Source organism: Mustela erminea, chromosome 12, assembly GCF_009829155.1.
Source record: "Mustela erminea isolate mMusErm1 chromosome 12, mMusErm1.Pri, whole genome shotgun sequence".
NCBI lineage: Eukaryota > Metazoa > Chordata > Mammalia > Carnivora > Mustelidae > Mustela > Mustela erminea.
In genome coordinates, this window is record NC_045625.1 from 63,314,005 (window position 1) to 63,335,323 (window position 21,319).

At 40.4% G+C, this 21,319-nt stretch overlaps 1 protein-coding gene across 9 annotated transcripts in view; it reads left to right on the plus strand.

The window, feature by feature from the left end:
* Positions 1 to 3,062: 3,062 nt before the first annotated feature.
* SLC35D2 (solute carrier family 35 member D2) overlaps positions 3,063 to 21,319 on the plus strand; it is a 45,862-nt gene continuing 27,605 nt past the window's right edge. For 6 of the 9 annotated variants that reach the window (XM_032307170.1, XM_032307176.1, XM_032307175.1 and 3 more), the window contains exons 1-4: positions 3,063 to 3,301; positions 11,823 to 11,856; positions 14,116 to 14,202; positions 18,309 to 18,376. In XM_032307170.1, coding sequence (XP_032163061.1) covers positions 3,150 to 3,301; positions 11,823 to 11,856; positions 14,116 to 14,202; positions 18,309 to 18,376 — 341 coding nt within the window. In that variant the 5' untranslated portion in view covers positions 3,063 to 3,149. Of the gene's footprint in view, positions 3,302 to 7,006; positions 7,140 to 11,822; positions 11,857 to 14,115; positions 14,203 to 18,308; positions 18,377 to 21,319 lie in introns of all 9 variants that reach the window. The other 3 variants (XM_032307179.1, XM_032307171.1, XM_032307173.1) reach the window with 3 other exon arrangements.

Sequence of the window (21,319 nt, forward strand, 5' to 3'; positions counted from 1 at the left end):
AAGAGAGACTGTAGCATCGGAATTTTCATGGGTTAGGTTTCAGCATTTTCTCTAGAATTTTTTCTCAAATATAACTTAAATGAACTATGAAAAGCAACACTCATCAGTCTTGGGAAATTTAAAATTTGATGAACTTACCTAAAGATGAAAGGGCAGTAAACTTGTATTAAAAAGTACAAATACTTCCCAATTCATGAATAATAAAATTTAAGGCCTTCAGAAGTAAGAGGTTTTGTTTGTTTGTTTTTCTGGTCAGCTTTTGTCAACTATAATAGTTATATTCACAAACATTTTTTATTTGTATAATTGGAAGTTTAAGAAATTATAACTACTTACTATAGAAATATTTAAAATGTTCTTTTTTGATATAAGCTATATACTTGGACAAAATACATTGGCATCTAAAATTTGAGGTGTGTTAAGACTGCTTTTTGTTTTAAAAATGTGGTTTACATTCAAATTTTTGAAGTGTTTTATGCTTCATATGGCTCAGTTGTAGTTTGGCAGAGGTAACAGCATAAGAATAAACATGCTGTAATTTTAAAAGATGCTTTGAATAAAAATTTATTTTAATTTACAGTTTAAAGTACATTTTCATTCTTGAACCCTTTATGCTTTGTCTTCCTATCAACAGTATGATGACCATAATATAAAAAAGTTAAAAAAGTAGAAACGTCATCTACAATCCTATATCCTCCCATATTCTTATTTGGTGTGTTTTATATTTCATTTCCAGTCTCCTTTTAGGCATCTGCTTAGCATAGTGAAATCATAGTATGAATTGCTTTTTCCTACTTTAAAATTATAGCCTTTTAGAGTGTACATATTAATTTAACTTCCTTATTTGGTTCATTGTTAACAGTGTTAAAAATACACTGGTAGGGATCAGCTCCATTCTAGGCCTTACGGTAAGGGTGATCAGGGACTGGGATTTTATTTCACTTATATTCAGGATGTGTTGAGTGTGGTCACCTCCCTGAGAAGCCACTTGGGGGCCTGTTTACTTTCTAAAGAGTCAAGCAAGTTGGTTTAATTTTGTCATAAGTTATCTTTAGTTATATACTTGCAATAGGCAAGGTTCAGCTTGTCTAGGCTTTAAGCAAAAGAATTTCACATGCAACTCTTCAGTGTGAGTTGTGATTTAAACAGAGTTAGGATGAGATTTGGACAGTCACTTCAGATCCTGGACGTATGTGTATTGTAGAAGCAAATTAAATGGAAATATGATTAAAGCTGTTACTAGAAGTGAGTTTACTGTTTTGCAGCCAAAACTTATTTGGAGACTCACTGGAAACTAAATTGATCTTTTTAAAGGAAATTATCCAAAATGACATTAAGTTCAGAGATTTTGTTTCAGCTGGAATATGATTTTATTTTCTATTTCATTTCATCCATTTATTTTTAAGGAGGCTCCATGCTGGGCAGGGCTTGAACTCAAGACTGAGCTCAAGACCTGAGCTGAGATCAAGAATCACCTGCTGAACCGACAGAGGCACCCAGGCACCCCGTTTTGTTTTGTTTTTTAAAAATTTTATTTATTTATTTGACAGAGATCACAAGTAGGCAGAGAGGCAGGCAGAGAGAGAGAGAGGAGGAAGCAGGCTCCCTGTCGAGCAGAGAGCCGGATGTGGCCCTCCATCCCAGGATTCTGAAGACAGAGGCTTTAACCCCACCAAGCCCCCCAGGCGTCCCCCAGGCGCCCCGTTTTCTATTTTAAAATGGTCTCAATGTGTGTTTGTTTTTTTATTTTGGGTAATGTGGACTCTTACTTCCTGCCTTTTTTAAAAAGATTTTATTTATTTATTTGAGAAAGAGACAATGAAAGCGTGAGAGAGGAGAAGGTCAGAGGGAGAAGCAGACTCCCCGTGGAGCTGGGAGCCGGAAGCGGGACTCGATTGGGGAACTCCAGGATCATGACCTGAGCCGAAGGCAGTCGTCCAACCAACTGAGCCACCCAGGCGTCCCACTTCCTTCCTTTCTTAGAACTAGTCATTTGTTACAAGTTCTGCTTTGGTTCTTGTAAGTGCTGAAAATGTTCATGGTTTTTCAGTGCTTACAACAGAAAAACAATTGTATGGCATCAACAGTTGGTGCAAACATTTCTTTCATTTGAAATTTTTAGCTTTTCTAAAAAGCTAAAATTTCAGATTTTTTAAGTTGATTATTGAGAATGAAAATATGGGACACTTATTTGAAAAAATGCTACATTATGTAGAATGTGGTCCAAGTAGGCAGTTTTGGGAGGCTCTCCTTCAAGGAACAACAAACACTGAAGAAGGTTGCTATTCACTTAGGAAAGCAGTGGGTCCTGAAGTTAAAGGAGGGAACCAAGCCATAGAGCAGCTAGAGGCAAGAAAATACTTGAGACTTGGCACCCGCCTCAACCCCTGTTACTCCTACATATTTACTGGAGAGAAATGAACACAGACGTTCACACAAGAACTTGTACATTAAGGTTCATGGAAACATTTTGTAAAAAAAAAGCCCTAAATAAAAACAGCCAACATGCCCATCAACTGGTGAATGGATAAACTGTGGTCCTTCTCTGCAATTTAAAGAAACTACGGGCTGTGGCAAAAGACATAAACGGTAAAAGCCTTGAAAGTACTTACTAATATGAAATTTAAATAAAATTCTAGAAGAGGCCAATCTAACTCTGCAACAGAAATCTGAATGAGATGGGATTGCCTTCAGTGGGCACGAAGGGCACTATTTGAGGTGATTGGAAAGGTGTTGATTTGGGTAGTTACAAGGGTGTACACACCAAACAAAGAACGGTGGGCTCGTGAAACCTGCATTTTCCTTTACGTAAATTATACGTTAAAAAGTGTAGGGGGAAGAAAAAAGGCAAAACGCACGCTCAGGCTAAACGGAAGCCTTGCTTCCCAGGAGGGCAGCTGGGGACGGGGAAGGGCGGCTCAACTCTCCCAAGCCCATTCCTGCAGTCTGTCGGTGCCAAGGAGGTCCGCGCCGCAGCCGCGGAGCACTCCCCGGAGGCGCGCACTCTGAGCGGCCGCGGCCCTTCCTGTTTCCGCCGCGCCCTCTGGCGGGCGGGCCGCAGGCGGGGACGGAACTGGGGCGGGGCGGGCCGGAGCGCCGCGAAGGGCGGCGGAGGGCTGCGGGCTCCCGGCTGCGGGCAGCCGTGGAACATGACGGCCGGCCGCCAGGCCGAGGGCGCGGACCTCGACCCCGCCTCCACGCGGCTGCCCTCCCGGCTGGCCAAGCTGCTGTCGGCGCTTTTCTACGGGACTTGCTCCTTCCTCATCGTGCTGGTCAACAAGGCACTGCTGACCACCTATCGGTGAGGAGGACTTCAGGGGGCCGGGCGGGGGCCGCGGGGCGCCCGGTCCCGGGACCTTCCGGCTCCCGGTGCCGCGCGAGGTCCCGGGGCGAGGGCGCGGCGGGGCTGCCCCTGCCCTCCCAGCACTCCGGCCGCGCCCGGGTCAGCGGGCTGACTGGGACGGAGAGCGCGGAGTCTCCCTGCTGACTCCAAAGCCAACGGCGTCAGCTGGGACCTTCGCAGGTTTCTAAAATCCAGATCCCAACCTAACAGTAATTTGCCCCTCTGCTTACCGCTGCTGTAAGACACTGCATATCTGTGCTTGCAGAGCTACACCCCAAAGAGAGCTACACCCCAAAGCTTTCCAAGGTACCGGCGAGCTGGAACAAGTGATCTGAATGCTAACCTTAAAGGAGAATAGTTCTCTACAAAGATCTAGATGTTCCACCATCAGACGAGTCGTGAGCCGGGACGTGCCTTGTTTGGTCTTTCATTCTCAAATTACCAGTGCGTTGAGGGAAAACAATGAGAAGTTCACATGATGTACTTTTTTGGATTAGTGTGCCCTAAGCCAGATTTGTGGCTCCTTGAGCCTATTTATAAGGACTAGAAATTCCTGTTTAATTCTGCTATCCTTACAGCAGCACTGAAAGCACTGTGGATTTAGATCCAGCTAAACCATCTAATAGCTGTGCCTCTTGGGCTACCCTCATAGTGAGCAGTTTTCTTAGAAGCCAAAGCTGGATAATTACAAGCCTGTTAATTACCTCCCAGAGCTTTGCAGGAGCTGCCGTAAGTGAGAGGGCCTTTGTAAACCATACTGTGCTGCAAAATCGTGAAATCATAGTTTTATAAAGAGCTTAAAAGAGACCTCAGAGAACATCTTCACCTTTTTTCTTTTATACTTGAGACAGCTGAGACCCACAGGAGCTTGGCTGGTTACACCTCCAACAGTTGGCTCCTGAGCACCTACTATGTGCCAAGCCCATTGTAGGCACCGCGGAAGCAGCTGTGATCAGCACAGAAATCCCCCCCCCCACCTCTCACCACCCCCCCCCCCCCCCCCCCCCCGCCAGAGATTCTATACTAGTGGTAGAGACTGGAAAGAAGTGGGTTCATGAATAATCAGGGTGATTTCAGGTGTGGTATGAGAGTTCCTGGGGAGGAGTGGTTGCACGAGAGCCTTCGAAGCTGAAGGGAATGTGAGGAAGGGGGCATGAGTTTGGTCTGCTGGAGGAAATGAGTGAGAACATGGAAGGAGGTGAGAGAGAAATGAGGGGGGAGGGAGGCAGGGAAGGCAGGATCAGATCCTTCCTTCATTCAGTAATAATTATTAAGCACCTGTTATGGGCCAGGCACTGTTCTAGGCACCTGGGATATAGAAGTGAATAAAGCAGATCAAAATCCCAAATGTGATGAAGCAAATATCCATCCTCCTAGAGTTTACATGGAGCTTTCTAGTGAATCAGTAAATAAACTGGTAGAATTTATGTTATCTCAGATGCAGTTGTGTGGTCAGGAGAAAAACGTAAGGCATGAAAGGGAGTTAGGGAGTGTGGGCATGGGAAAGAGTTTGCTGTCTCATGTGATCAGTGAAGCTTTGCTGAGGAGGTGACATGCCAGCCAAGAGTTGGGTGAGGTGAGGGAAATGAGAGAAGAACATTGCAAACATGAAAGAGAAAGGTGTTTGGGTGGAGATGGTACTAGGTGAGGTCCCAGGGTAATGGATTGCTGTATCGTATAGGGCCTATGAAGCAGCCATGCAAACCATTAGAAGGTGTTGATTGGAGGAGTAACATGAACTAAATCCCTCTGGCTGCTGTGTTGAGAGGAGATATTGGGGGACCAGGGAGGAAGCAAGGAAACTAGGATAGATAGTTTTAATTTTAGTCTAAATGCATTTGGGTGTCCCTTAGAAGGTTTTAGCATGAGGAGAGATATGACATGATTTGTGAGATTAAAGAGATTTCTTTGGCTGGTGGGTGGTTGGAGAACTGATGGCATTGGAATAAGGGAGAGGAGCTAGGAAGCATTTTTTCTAGATAATTCTAAGAGATGGCTTTGGGAGTGGGGTGAGGGGTAGCGGCAGATATGGAGGAAGAGAGAGATTTGGGATATTTTTTTTGGTGATCCTACAGACCTACTAGGTCTCGACCACTGTGTTGCAAGTATGCTTGCTGGTGTCCATGGAAAACCCAAATGCTGCCTCAAAAAAATTAGAATGAACATATAACTAAACCTGTATCATTTAACACATACAAGGCAAGATAAGTGAAGAAAAAGAAAACTTAAGACATCTATGATAAGAAAAACAAGAGGATAGTATTAAGAGGGTTGTTTGGGAATGGTTGACAATTATGTTGGATAAAATTTGAAGGTCAGTCTCGATTTTCTGCCCTTCAATGAGCTGGCCATGGCGGTTAACTGCCTCCAAAAACATGTGTCTTGTTGGAAGCAGGGGCCAGTAAACACTGGTTAAGTGCTTTGAAGATGAAGGGCAGTATCCAACTGGAAAGAATTATCATTATATGAGACACCTCATGCTCTAGTCTTTCCATCTTTAAAATTTTGAGTTCCATGATTGAAGGAGGAAATGGAGTTTTTTGTCTCTGCAAGGTGAAACTCTTTCAATCCTTAGAAGTAAATATTTCACATATCCGTAATGTAATATACAATCGGAGAACACTGTTCCAATAACATTGTTTGTTCTCTCATCTCAAAATGCTTTAGGAGCACATTTTTGAGGGGAAGAGGGTTGGGTTAATTTTGTTACAACAATAAACCATAGAAATCTGATCCAAACATTAGTTGTTTGAAGATAGAATGTTGCATTGTGGAATAGAAGGAAGGACATTTCAATAATTACTAATCCACAGGGTCATGAGAAGGTAGCTCAAAGGATGTTTTTTCTTTTCCATTTTGAACAGATTGTTTCTGTTTGGGGTATAAGACTGATGGGTGGTCTTTGTTCTTTGTTTTGTTAGACTTCTTTGGTTCCTTGTGATGCTAGATTTATCTGATTGCACAGAGAGGTCTTTGAAGGATGTGAACTCTCAGACCCTGTTAAGGTGAGAGGGAAAAGCAAGGTCATCTAAGAGTCTGTGACCAGTTGGTTATACCAGTGGGTCTTTGGAATCAGATTCATGAGGGTTGTGCAGGTGGTCTGGGTCGGCTTTTTTGGTTGTCATTGTAATATACTGTTCTCTATGACATGCAAGAATTTATAATGGAGCTTAATAAAAATATAGAGCTTAGTTGTATTTAGTTTGACAAACATTTGCTGTATGTCTTCTTCTTTATGCATCCCAGGACTTTGGGGATTATTTAGCACAGTGCTTTCCAAACCTGCCTGGGAGTGTGAATTACTTGGAGAGGTTTTTATAAAAGCTATTGAATTGAGTCTCCAGCGGTGGGAACAAGGAAATTCATATTAAAAACAAAACCCACTTGAAATTTTCTCTTACTCTGATGAAAACCTGTTCTCTCCAGAAGATGCAGCTCCCTTGGCCCCTGGAAGCAGCTGGATCTTGGTTTTACCCTGGGTCTGGCCAGGAGGTGAGGTTGGGTCCTCATGCTTCCCCAATGGCCAAGCTCCATGTTCTCCAAAAAGTAGAGGGACCACTGCTTGTGGTCCTCTACAGTGGCTCTTGAGCTCCTGTCATTCACGTAACAAAGTGTCCTGGTCTTCCTCTCCCCCTGGACTGTCGTCAACCTTGGGGACTTCAGGATCCACGGACGAACCCTCTCAGCTGGTGCAGCCCCGCTTCCTGCAGTCACTCCCAGGGCCATGTGCTTGGCGTGACCTGCCAGGTGTCCACACTCCACCCTGCCTCTAGCTCGTGTCTGCACATCCCACCCTGCGAGTCCTTCCTCAGTCCCACTGGGGTGGCATTAATCCAGCACAGCCTACCACCTGCCTCTCTCCTTCAGCACGGAGCAGCGCAGACTGTTGTGGGAGGAAAACCACTTCTGATCTGACTGGGTTGACTTTAAAAGGATGGTCATGAAGCTTACCCAGCTCTCCTTCCTACCCCGGCATTTCTTCTGGGGGCTTGCTTTCCTCATCTCAGAAGCAACTCCTTCACGCTTTCTCCTTCATCCTAAAACTTCCCACACACCCCACACTCCCCATCTCTGCTACTTTTGAGAAAGTAAAAGCCATCAAAGAGGCCCCCACCTTACCCTTGCTGGTAGGATGTAGGGACTCTTTGGTCCCTGTGGAAGGTCTAGCTCTCCTCTTCCACAGGTCTGCTCTTCCAGCTCCTTCTGTCTCCACCTCTGTGCTGCCCTTGGAAACATGTTCAGGTTTCTTAAGAGAAAATAACCCCTACTCGATCCCTCATGGACCCTCATTTCTCTGTTCCTTTCAGAGTCTGACTGTTGAGAAGTTGTGTACCCATGGTCTTCACTTCCTCACATTCACTAGTATAAGAATTCATTTAAAAAATTGGAGGTTATTGGGGTGCCTGGGTAACTCAGTCGTTAAGCAACTGCCTTTGGCTCAGATCATGATCCCAGAGTCCTGGGATCAAGCCCTGCATCAGGCTCCCTGCTCCTCGGGCAGCCTGCTTCTCCCTCTCCCACTCCCCTGCTTATGTTCCCTCTTTCGCTGTGTCTCTCTCTGTCAAATAAATAAATAAAATCTTTAAAAATTTAAATACAGAAATGTACAAAGAAGATAATAATAATTATATTCCCACCTACCTAGAATTAATATCTTGAAATATCTACTAAAAACAATTTTTCTGAATGTAAGCTCTGTGGCCAGTGTGGGGCTTGACCTCATGAACCTGAGATCAAGAGTCACATCATCCACTGACTGAGCTAGCTACATGCCTCTCTCTCTCCTTTTTTTTTTTTTTTTCCCAAGAAAAATCATTCTGGCATGATCATTACAAAGAATTCAAACAGAAGAAAAATATTAAGGTGAAATTTTAAGAAATACCACTAAATACTTAGTATTTTAGAAATACTAAGAAATATGTACGAATATTAAGGTGGCTCAGTCATTAAGCATCTGCCTTTTGCTCAGGCCATGATCCCAGGGTCCTAGGATCCAGCCCCTCATGGGGCTCCCTGCTCGGCGGGAAGCCTGCTTCTCCCTCTCCCTCTCTCCCTGCTTGTGTTCTCTCTCTCGCTGTCTCTCTCTGTCAAAGAAATAAATAAATTTTTTTTTTAAAAAACAAATACTATGAAGATGTATAGATTACTTTTTAAATATATATATCTTAGATATAGATATATAGGCATATATCATATACATATATATATGTATATTTATCCATTCATCTGTCAGTGAACATCTGGGCTCTTTGCATATTTTGGCTATTATGGACATTGGAAAGAAGGGCTTTAATTTAATTATTTTTTCAAGTATCACCTAGGTGCCCCCCCAGCACTTTTCATGGTGAAAAGTTTCAAGCATACAGAAAAATGGAAAGCAGACGTCACTGAAATGCAGTAATGAACATTTTATTATATTTGCTTCCCCACAGCCGTTGAAAGTAAGTTGCAAACATCCTGGTTCTGCACTCCAGTTTTGGGGGTGCATATATTTTAACATGTCTCTCCTGAAATAGTCTCCTGCATAGTATCATTTTTGCTTTTAACAAATTTTAATGATTTCCTAAAGTAATCTAATACCAAATATATAATCATCCCAGTTGTCCCAAGATATTTTTATGGTTGTTTTAAACATTTTAATCAAGATCCAATCAGGGTTCATGAAATGCATTGAGTTATGTCTTTATAGTTTATTTTAATCTAGAAAAGCTCCTCATCCCATTTCTTCCCCATCATACTGACTTTTTGAAAAGCCTGGGCCAGGTATTTTATAAAATGTCCCACATTATGGATTGTCTGATTTATGTTTTGAAGGCTTGCTTAGCTTATTTCCCAACTGAACTTTAGATCCAAGAGCTTGATTACATCCAGATTAAACGTTTTTGGCAAGGGTGCTGCATTGCTGACCCTGTGAACTCTTATTGTATCATTTCGGGGCTGTGCTACTATTTGTCATGTTGGCTGCTTTTGAAGGCTTATTTAAGTGGGGATTGCAAGTTGCACATATGCATGAAATTTAGTTTTTTTTCTTCTTAAGATTTTTAAAATTTATTTATCTGACAGAGATCACAAGTAGGCAGAGAGGCAGGCAGAGAGAGAGAGGAGGAAGCAGGCTCCCCGCTGAGCAGAGCCCAATGCAGGGCTCAATCCTAGGCCCCTGGGATCATGACCTGAGCTGAAGGCAGAAGCTTTAACCCACTGAGCCACCTAGGTGCCCCATGAAATTTAATTTTAACTGAATTTCAGATATAGATTTCTTCACTACAAGTGCTAGTATTTCTTAAAAGATCCCTCTTAGATGAAGAGGTCATGAAAAACATTAAGAAGTTGCTCTCATCAGCACATCTGGATGGCTCACTTGGTTCAGTTCAGTGTCTGCCTCCAGCTCCAGTCACGGTGGGCTGGGGCCCCACATCAGCTTCCCACTCAACGGGGAGTCTGCTTGTCTCTCTCCCGCAGCCCCTCCCTCTGCCTCTGCTCTTTCTCTCTCTCTCAAATAAATAAATAAAATCTTAAAAAAAAAAACGTTGATCTCACCATGTTTATTTTGTAAACACATTTCAGTTTAAGACTTCCCTGCTATGAAGGATGAAGATACTTGCGTGGTTCTTCCTGTCTCCCCTCCTCCCCTTCACATCTTGTTTTATATGAAGCAAACTGTTGTGTAATTATAATCCCACAGCTGTTTGAATCTGTTCTATATTTAAATGGAGATAGTAATCAGCAACAGCCTTTTTACCACAATGTCTCCATTCCTAAATTTATTGTTTTGATTTCATTCCTAATTGGTGGATTCCATTGTCAGGTAGGGTTTTTTTTAAAAAAAAATGGATTTCATGGCTGCTGCTTTACTTAGGTTGAAGAGTCTTTATTTATTTTTTTTTTAATTTTTTGTTTAAAATTTATTTGACAGAGAGACAGCGAGAGAGGATATACAAGCAGGGGGAGTGGGAGAGGGAGAAGCAGGCTTCTGGCAGAGCAGGGAGCCCGATGTGGGGCTTGATCCCAGGACCCTGGGATCATGACCTGACCTGAAGGCAGCCGTGGAACATTCTTTAACAGTGTGCTTTTAGATCTGAAGATTCAGTCTATTTATTTTCCTTGCATCAACAAATTTGCTTTTTATCTTTGAATCATTTTCTTTCTTTCTTGAATTCCTTCTTTTCCTGTATTATATTTTCCCCTAACCTGGCCTCTTTGTCTGTGTTCTGTAAGCCTGTTCTTGTCGTTTCACCATTTATGTTGCTGTCTTGTGATCTCATTTGCAGTGACAGGTTATGTTCTCTGGCAAGCAGACTCTGAGAGGCAGAGGAAGTATACTGAGGAGAGCTCTTAGGATGCACTCCTAAGGAAGAGTGAGGGAAGTCGGATTTGGCTGTAGTGCAAGCACAGCAAAGCCTGATCCCAGGGGCTGTGGAGCTGGGATGGCCCAACAGTCCAATCCTGAACTAGGGTAGGGACCCTGGCCTTTCAGACTTTTTGTACAGACCAGAGATCGGAATGCAGGAGACTCACAGGGAGGGTGTTTACTATTTGACAAGATAGCCTTCCTCAGCTGAGGATGTTCTTGGGCAACTGGGGGAATAAATGCTCAGTCCAGAGGGAGTCTGGATGGCAAAAATGGCATCCAGCCCTTGGAATTAGTTTTATTCTCCTGGTGGTCCTCTCCATTCATTCCATTTCCTTTGATAAGTTAAGTCCATTCTTTACTGTCTTCTTGCCCTGGCTGAAATCGGTGACATACAGATTGGGGGGTGTATGTGTGTGTGGGGTGGTATTTCCCTCTATTGTAGTAGCCTGAGGAATGGCTGGGAGACAGCGCAGTGCTACCTTGTTAAAAATGTTGTGAAGCAGGGGTCAGGATTGTGTATCTAAAGTACCAGTGCCATTTGTTGAAAGACCGTCTTTCCCACACTGCTCTACACTATCTTCTTTGTCACATATGTGTGTATCTGTCCTCATCTCTGTTCTTGAACCTTTTAGAATCTCTAAAAGTTAGAGAGAGAGTTTTATTCGAGTCCAAGTTAGGATAGCTGCCTGAGAAACATGCTCTTCACAAGGAAGAAAGAGCTCCAGAGAATGAACAGTTTTTACAGGGTTATATATTGTTTTTATGTCTTGTAAAAGCTCAAAAGATTATATATGAACATACAGGCAAGAATCACAAGTTTTTTCTTCTCATCAATTGTAATCTTTAATTAGACTTTTATTAGATTTGTTCCTGGGTATATTATTATTATTATTATTATTAAAAGATTTTATTTATTTGAGAATGAGAGAGAATATGAGTGAGGGGGGAGGAGCAAAGGGAGAGAGAGAAGCAGGCTCCCTGCTCAATCCTACGATCCCAGGGTCATGGTCAGTCTAAGATTTTTTTTTTCAGTCTAAGATTTTTTTAATAACTCCTGACATTATGTATTATAGACAGTCTGCAAACTTTTGTCAGTTGTTAAAATTGTTATTCTGTGTTTTTAAACAGATTCCCATCACCAGTTTTTCTTGGAATTGGGCAGGTAAGTGAAAAAGAAAAATTAATTGCTTAATTAGTTGTCATCATACATGATGAAATTTTAGTGCTTTTGTTTAAGACCATGGTTTACAGATTCATTCAACTGGCAGAGATCCAGAGGATCATGGTACTTTTGGTGAAACAGCATTAATTTTTTTTTAAAGATTTTATTTATTTATTTGACAGAGATCAGAAATAGACAGAGAGGCAGGCAGAGAGAGAGGGGGAAGCAGGGTCCCCGCTGAGCAGAAAGCCCCATGGGGCTTAATCCCAGGACCCTGAGATCATGACCCAAGCTGAAGGCAGAGGCTTTAACCCACTGAGCCACCCAGGTGCCCTGAAACAGCATGAAATATTGACATATCTTATGTCTTTCTATAATTTAGGAAATGTTGTATTTTCAGGAAAAAAAAAAACAAATCCAAACAACTACTTGTTTCAGCTTCCTTAATTGGATTTAATTACCCTAAAACTAGGGACCAGAAGACTGAAAGCTTCCAAGGCCTGGTGGGCAACGAATGGGTTTGAAGCCTGGGGTAGGACTAGGAGCACAGTTCCTCCAGTTGAAGTGTGCTATTTGTACTCAGTTTAAGCCACTGTGCTGAGAGGAAAAGGGTTGGGGAGATGAGATTGGGTTATTATACACCCTTATTATCAAAACCCTGGAGGTGTTTCAAAAGGCAGGGGTTTTGAATGTTTACATCAAATTTGTAAATGCTGGCAACATGTTCCAATTTTTACAAAACTCTCTATGGGCCTAACTAAACATGCTTGTATTTTGCTTCCTGCAGTTTGTGATTTTTTTGTTCTCAAGTATAAAGATGAGGTTGGATAAGCTTTCAGACTAACCTCATTTGGCTCCTTCTGAAATTTCCCATTAATATTAATTCATAGCTTGTTTACTCTCTTGGTCATATGCTGGTGATTTCTGGTAGACAAGTGGAAACAGGCACCAAAGGCACATTTTTGATATGTTTGTTTGGTTCTGCTTTAATTTACAGGGAAAAAAATGTAAAATTAGGAAAATTGTATCTGTTAACTAAATTTTTAATTGTGAGTCTTGGAAAGGATGTCATTTATATGATTAAATATTATTCTGGTTAAATGTTTTGCTCATAAGTCACTCTTTACAACATAATTTTAGGGAAAAAGTAGTAAGAAATCAATATTTTCCTTAAGGTCAAAAATAGATTGTCTTAGTGTTTCAATGTGAAATAGGCAGAAAAAAGTACTTTAAAAGATCAGTGCATATGTGATAATGTGCCCTTAGTAATCCCCAAGGCAAATAAATTCACTGGCTTACTCCAAGTAAAGCCTTTCTGATATGCAATTTGTGTGGAAAGAGAGCAGCAGACCCAATTTAAAAAGTCTGAGTTGCAGAATATTTTAAATAAGGGTTAGTATATTTCTGTAAGAATTACAAAGTAAGTTATGAATATAAACTATAATTATAATTCAAGATGGGCTCATGTTATATTAATCTATCATAAGTATTACATTTGTAAACTCATTAAGCTCAAGGATTAGGATGATAATCATGTTGAAGTAGTTCTTAAATTTTTGCATCATAATATGGAGAAAATTAAGTAAGTTCTAAAATTTGCATAGGAAAATGATATTAAAATTTTTTACTATAAAATTAAAATTTTGTATTCATAATGATAATCTGGAGTATTTCTAATATACTTGCTATACTCCAGGTTAATAGGGTTTGAATGAGACATTTTTGCAGGACTGGCTAGATTGAAGAGAAAAATAAATCCCTTTTAAAACTGTTTTTCTCTTAATTTGTCTTCTGTGTTACAGGAATACTGGACATCACAGAAAGTGTGTTTATCTGTAGAGTTTGCCCCCTCAAGGGAGCCCCAGTCTCTATGTGGAAAGGGGACCATATGCTCTACACAGGAAATATGGTCCAGAATCAAGGAGTGGCCTCTCTAACTGTAGTCACTCTGGCCAGTTTTGGGGACACCATTTCTTTTTTCCCCCTCTGTCACTGTTCCTTGAGCCCCTTGAGACAATATGTATACATGTGAGCTATTTGATTTTATACTTTTTGCCTATAGTTCTGATGGAATTTATACATTGACAAAAAAATAATTTTTAATACTCTAGGAAATAGTTATTATTTGGAACCTAGAAAATGGATTTTTCTGAATAATATTTTCTTTTTGATGAATGTGTTTTCTTCTGATGATGTCTTTGTACCTCAGTCTTTCCAGGTATTTTGCTAAAGTTTCTCCCTCCCCCTCTTTGTTTTTAGATGGCAGTGACCATAATGATACTGTATGTATCCAAACTAAATAAACTAATTCATTTCCCTGATTTTGACAAGAAAATTCCTGTGAAGGTATGTGATGATAAGTACATAGAGCTTTGATGGAACATGTGAAAATGCTATAGAATTTAAATGGATCTAAGAAAACATGTCAATTTCCACACGCAGTGTGCTTCCTGCTTACACTGGGTAGAGACGACTTCTTCTTCTTCAAGATTTTATTTATTTGACAGAGATTTTATTTATTTGACAGAGAGATACATAGCGAGAGAGGGAACACAAGCAGGGGGAGGGGGAGAGGGAGAAGGAGGCCTCCTGCTGAGCAGGGAGCCTGATGGGGCTCGATTCCAGGACCCTGGGATCATGACCTGAGCTGAAGGCAGCCGCCTAACGACCAAGCCAGCCAGACGTCCCTGGGTAGAGACTTCTTAATAGAGATACTGTATTACTCATTTAGTTGTTCATTAACGTAATGTAATAATAGTGGAAGTACATGCTTAAGAACTGACATTAAATAAATACTTATGTCTTCTGAAAAGGCAAAGCCCTACCAGGAATTGGTAAGTTTTTTGCTAAAAAAAAAAACAGATAGTAGATATTTAGGCTTTGTGGGCTAGACTGTCTCTGTTGGAACTATTCAGCTCTGCCACTGTATCATGATATATAAATGAATTGCTGTGATTATGTGCTAATAAAACTTCATTTACATAGACAAAAGCTGGTCCAAATTTGACTCTTTGGCCCTACTTTTCTGATCTTGGTTTAAGTTTTCATTTTTAACTTGGATTGATAAAGCATAAAACCTGCCTTTCCTTCCTAGAATTTGGAACAGAACTACCTTTCTTGAACAGTTGCTGGCTCAATAAATAGTTGTTTTAAGCCAGGCATTTAATTCTTAGAGCAATTCTATACAATAGGTAGTATTAACTGGATTATGATGGCATGTTTTGGATTTAGGGATGTTAAATCAGCCTGTCAGTTCCTTGAGGGTGAGGACCTCACATGGCTTCTTCACTACTACATCTCTAAGGCCTGGAAAGACACTGGCATCTATCACTAGGTTATTCATTAGACTGACCAAGCACATGGGTAGAGCATCAATAATCAGGGACATTCACAAAAAGAGAAAAACAAAATATTGAAGTGTAACGAAAGCTATAAACACAATCATAACTGGAAAAATCAGAATATCGTTGGGTTTGCTTATACTTAGTTTAGGATATACTATAATTTTAAACATTTTGAAATTGTGAAAAATGATCTATATGTAGGGAAAAAGGCATCATTCATGAATGTGTAATTGCATGAATAATAAGCTGTGCAGTCATTACCTAGGTCAAGAGATAAGATCACAATTTTCCTTACGAACTATTCTGACTTCTGTGTAATACTTTTCTTGCTTTCTTTGAAATTGTTCTAATATGCATTCCTGAATTGTGTTTTGCTGAGTTAGTTTTGCCATTATTGAATGTTCTGGGAAGAGAATACTGTTCTGAACATCCTTAGGGTTGGATCTCAGTGCACATGTATTAGTCAGCCAGGACTTCCATAACAGAATACCACACTGAGGGGCTTAAACAACAGGAACGAGTTTTCTCACAGTTCTGGTGCCAAAAATGTCCAAGATCAAGGTGTCAACAGACTTGGTTTCTGGTGAAAGTTCTTTCCGTGGTGTGTAGACCACTGCCATCTTTCTGTGTCCTGATGTGGCCTTTACTTTGTATGTGCACACTCCTGGTATATCCTCTTCTTAGAAGGACCTCGGACCTTGGATTAGGCCCCATCCTTATGATATAACCTTAATTACCCCTTAAAAACCCTATCTCCAGATATAGTCACATGGGGTTAGGGCTTCAAAATATGATTTTTAAAGACAATTTAGCCTAAAATGATACTTGTGGCATGAATTTCTCTTGGAGGCATATCAGGAAGTGGAATGGTTGACTCCTATCCTATGCACATCTGCAACTTGAGTAATTAATGTCAAAGTGTACCAGTTGTACCAGTTCACACTGCTGATAAAAGTGCATGAAAGTCCCTGTTGCTCCACATTCTTGCCAATCCTTGATCCTTTCTTTACTTTTTTTAACTTTATGCTATTTTAATTACTTTGTGTCAGTATGTCATTCATTTTAAATTGTGCTGATCTGTTGGGTGTATAATGACTTCCTGGCTTTTATTTGCATTTTCTTGGTTATCAGTGAGATTTTTCTTTCTTTCCTTTTTTTTTTTTTAAACTATGTTATGTTATTCTTTCCTTTCTGCATCCCCCATTTTCCACTTTCCTCCTTATTAAAGTACCTCCTTTAAAATGTACTAATGGTCAGTTAAATTCCCTTAGGTTTTGTCTGTAAAAGACGATGATTTTCCTTTGCTTTTGAAAGATACTCTTGCCTTCTAACTTAATAGATCTTGGAGCATGCAATTCTGCTGTCTTCTGGCTTCCATTGTTTTTCTCTGGGTTTCTGTTCTCACTTAAGTTTTGGCCTGGGGACTCACTATCTCCCCACATACTTTTATGAAGGTTTTAAGTTATTTTACGTAGCATTTTTAATTGTTTTCAGTGGAGAGATTAACACAAACAATCTAGCCCACTGTTTCTAAAAACTGGAAGTCAGTATTGTTTTTATTTTGAATTATATATGGAAGGGGGGGGCAACTGATTCTTTTCAATGCCTAAGAACTTCTAAAGTTGTAATATCTGAGCAGTGCTATTGTTGAGCCGGGGTAGGCTGCCAACCAGAATGCTATTAATGAAGAGGGGAAGGTCCTGGATCTGAGGTGCTCTCTTCTTTGTGTCTTCTTTCTTGAGCAAATCTCCTGATAATAAAATTTTATAATTCTTTGGGGGATAGATGACAATTACTATTTCAAAATCCTTCAAAGAATATCTTATCTGAGTTACTGCTTAATGTCTTTTTAGTGGAAGAAGAAATGCTGGACTCACCAGGATAGCTATGGGTTATCATATCAGTCAAAAAGTTCTCCCAGTTATTGTGTGACCTTATGAAAGGGTATATATATTTTTTTCATTCATGGAAGCCTAGGTCTTCCATTTTATGTGTTTGTTCAGTATGTTTTGAACAATATTTCTCTTGACAATCAGAAAACAGTTCAGGAGCTCAGAGCTCAGGAAACCTAATTCAAGTACTGCTGGTATATTGTTTAACCTTGGTAGATATGTAATCATTCTAGGCCTTGAAAACAAATAAAGTAACTCTACAGTAATGTGGCTGGTAGACACAACTTTTTGAAAGGGTTACCAGCCTTGTGACATTCCAGTGAGATATGAATCTTTGCTGTCATCCAAAAAAGTGCGTAATGCATAGATAACAAGTTTGTACACCTTCTCAAGGGGCCATCTGAACCTGAGGCATGAACTACAAATAACCCTCCTCAACTCAGCAATGCAGCCAGGGGTCTACACTTAAGAGAGGTGCTTGTTGGGTATTCATCCTTTCTGATGGAGGCATAATACTCCATGCCTCCATCAGAAAGGATGAATGAATACCCAACTTTTGCAGCAACATGGACAGGACTGGAAGAGATTATCCTGAGTGAAATAAGTCAAGCAGAGAGAGTCAATTATCATATGGTTTCACTTATTTGTGGAGCATAACAAATAACATGGAGGACATAGGGAGATGGAGAGGAGAAGGGAACTGAGGGAAATTGGAAGGGGAGGTGAACCATGAGAAACTATGAACTCTGAAAAACAACCTGAGGGTTTTGAAGAGGCGGAGAGGTGGGAGGTTGGGGTACCAGGTGGTGGGTATTAGAGAGGGCACGGATTGCATGGAACACTGGGTGTGGTGCAAAAACAACGAATACTGTTATGCTGAAAAGAAATAAAAAATTAAAAAAAAGAAAAAGAAAAAAGAGAGGTGCTTGTTCAGAGCCTCCCTTTAGGGAGATAGTCTGCCAATGTTGATAAGGTCAACGTTTCCATTTCAGCGCAGATCCACTCCACCGCACCATGATTATAGATATCATTGCCCACCTAACTATTTTGGTCACATGGAGAAACTCATGATGTGTTTTAGATTGTGGGAAATTCACAGTTGTTACAGGGAAATAGACTCAAATGATTTGCTTACTGACAGGAAGTGTCACCATTATGTGAAAGAAAATCGTTATTGGAGTTCTAATCAAATATTCTTCCTTTTTTTTCATGGAAGCTGTTTCCTCTGCCTCTTCTCTACGTTGGAAACCACATAAGTGGATTATCAAGCACAAGTAAATTAAGGTAGAGTGCAGGAGAATGGTTGATGGGAGGTTTTTGACTCATTTATTTCCAGTGGTACAAAGACCAAGTTTGATTTTGAATATACTGCCTGGGCTACATACAGAAGACAATCATATTTACCAGTTTAAGAAAACTAAGTGGAGTTTTGAGTTTAATTTGCTTATATTTTTAGAAAACTTAAAAAGCTGATGTTTTTCCTTTTTATTCAAGTCTGAACATAGAATGTGAGATCTGTGGGCATCAAGACAGAGAATGTCTGACTTATCCAGGTGGATTTATTTATATTGTATAACCAATATCCAATACATTTATATGAATGGGTCTGAGTAACTGGTTTTTATCATGGTTTTGTAAAATCAGGAACATCCTGTCAGATTTAGTAGGTCAGGTTTAGTCCAGAGAAAAATAAGGGACAGATGTTATTTTTAAGTGTGTTATATACTTCTGAAATTTGCATTTCCATGTGTTTTAGGGTCCTTTGATTAACTACTTTTGTTAAAAGTCACTATAAAAATGGAAATGGAAGTATAGAAAGACCAAGCCACTCTCTACACTGGAAAACTTGGATGCGAGCTGTGTAGCCTAACTAACACATATGAATCCAGGTGTAAATAACGAGAAAATGAAGTTTGTGCAAAGGATGACAGAGATTGAGGAAAACCTTGTTAGTTTGGTGAGAGCAACAGGGGGCAAGTAGAAAGTAGACCAGAAGGAGAAGGTCAGATAAAACAGACAACTGAAATCAGACCTGTCATCTTTCCTCTTGTTTGGAAAGGACAGGTTGTGATTATGGAAAACAAAATGTGAAATGTTGGTTGTAGTTATACATTTTAGTTGTTTTTTTTTCCTTGTTTATTTGTTTGTTTATTTGTTTCTTTCACTCAGGACAATCAGTTTTCCTTATTTGTCTCAAATTTGTGTTAAAGTGTCTTGTGGTAGGTGCTATCTTTATGTTACCATGTATCCTGTTGGCCTGTCTCTGAGTGAGTGCACCTGCCGCTGCCCCTCACACTGAAGGGCTTTGGGGGTCTCTGCTTCCTAGATGAGAGAGAGCTGCTTCTTCTTTTTTAGAAAGTTGGATGCGAGCTGTGTAGCCTAACTAACACATATGAATGCAGGTGTAAATAATGAGAAAATGAAGTTTGTGCAAAGGATGACAGAGATTGAGGAAAACCTTGTTAGTTTGGTGAGAGCAACAGGGGGCAAGTGTTCTAAAATGCTCTACATGCATTGCAGAATGGGTATAACTTCTCTTCACTGATACGGCACTCTTCTCCAGTAGCAAGCAAGTAGCAGTGTTAGAAATATCTTTACCACACGTGTTCTTAAACTCTTTTTACGTGCATCTAAAAGAGAGTAGAGGGGGCATGGCTTGGGTGCCAGTGGGCTTTCTGGAAAAGAGAAGGAAGCAGAAAATGAGACTGAGTAGGAAGAAAGATTGTTTATGCAGGGTATCATGTAATGCGTTCCCCTGTGCCTCATGTTTTCTGTAAATGGGTGGTTGGTTCTACTGGTTTGATCATCTTCAGGTTCAGTTTTTCAGGCAAGATCAGTCTATTGGTATGTTGGGTGCTTCCTATTGTATCACGGGACCACAAAATATTTTATCCCACTTTTTAAAAAAAAATTTTATTTATTTATTTATTTGACAGAGAGAGACACACACACACACACACACACAGCGAGACGGAACACAAGCAGAGGGAGTGGGAGAGGGAGAAGCAGGCTTTCCGCTGAGCAGGGAACCCAACATGGGACTCAATCCCAGAACCTTGGGATTGTGACCTGAGCCAAAGGCAGATGATTAACAACTAAGCCACCCAGGTGACACACCCCACTTTTTAAAAAATAGCTTTTTGAGGTGTGATTGGCATAAAGTACATATAATTAAAATGCACATTATGATAAATTTTGACCTATGTGTCTACATCTGTGAAATCCATTACCACAATATACAACACCCACAAAAATTTCCTCAGGTGTCCTACTTATAATGATATTAAATTGATCAATTCCCCTTTTAATAATTTTTTTTCCTAAAGATTTTATTTATTTAACAGAGGGAGAGATCACAAGTAGTCAGAGAAGCAGGCAGAGAGAGAGGAGGAAGCAGGCTCCCCACTGAACAGAGAGCCCGATGAGGGGCTCGATCCCAGGACCCTGAGATCATGACCTGAACCAAAAGCAGAGGCTTAACCCACTGAGCCACCCAGGCACCCCTCCCCTTTTAATAATTTTAAGGGATCAGTCTGGTCCCTTCCTTAGAAAGTGCCCCATCCGTCTGTCACCTAATGGTTTTAACATTAATTGATGATAATTTCCTCGATCCATTATTTCATTACAAATTGCAATATGGTGATTTTCTAACTATATCACCCCATCTGCATGTGTTGTCTAAACTTTAATAAATACAAACATTCACCATGGCACACAAGAAAGGCAAGATTAAGCTTTATTTATACATGTTCAGAATAATAAATTAGTGTCCTGTCACCTTCAGTGGTGACCAGTGAGTTATTGTTTATCTTTGGTTTTTTGCTATCATTATAAACTCATGAATTTTCATTTATTTGATAGAAATTTTTTGTCAGATATGTGTTTTGCAAATATTTTCTCTCAGTCAGTAGTTGGTCTTTTCATTCTCTTAATGCTGTCTTTCAGAGCAGAAGTTTTAAATTTTAATAAAGTTCCATATCAATTTTTTCTCTCATGGATCATGCTTTTGGTATTGTTTTTGTTTGTTTCCTTTAAGATTTTATTTATTTATTCAACACAGAGAGAGAGAGAGCGCACAAGCAGGGGGAGTGGCGAGCAGAAGGAGATGCAGATTCCCTGCTGAGCAGGGAGCCTGATGTGAGACTTCATCACAGGACCCTGGGATCATGGCCGGAGCCGAAGGCAGAGGCCTAACCAACTGAGCCACCTAGATTCCCTGTGCTTAAT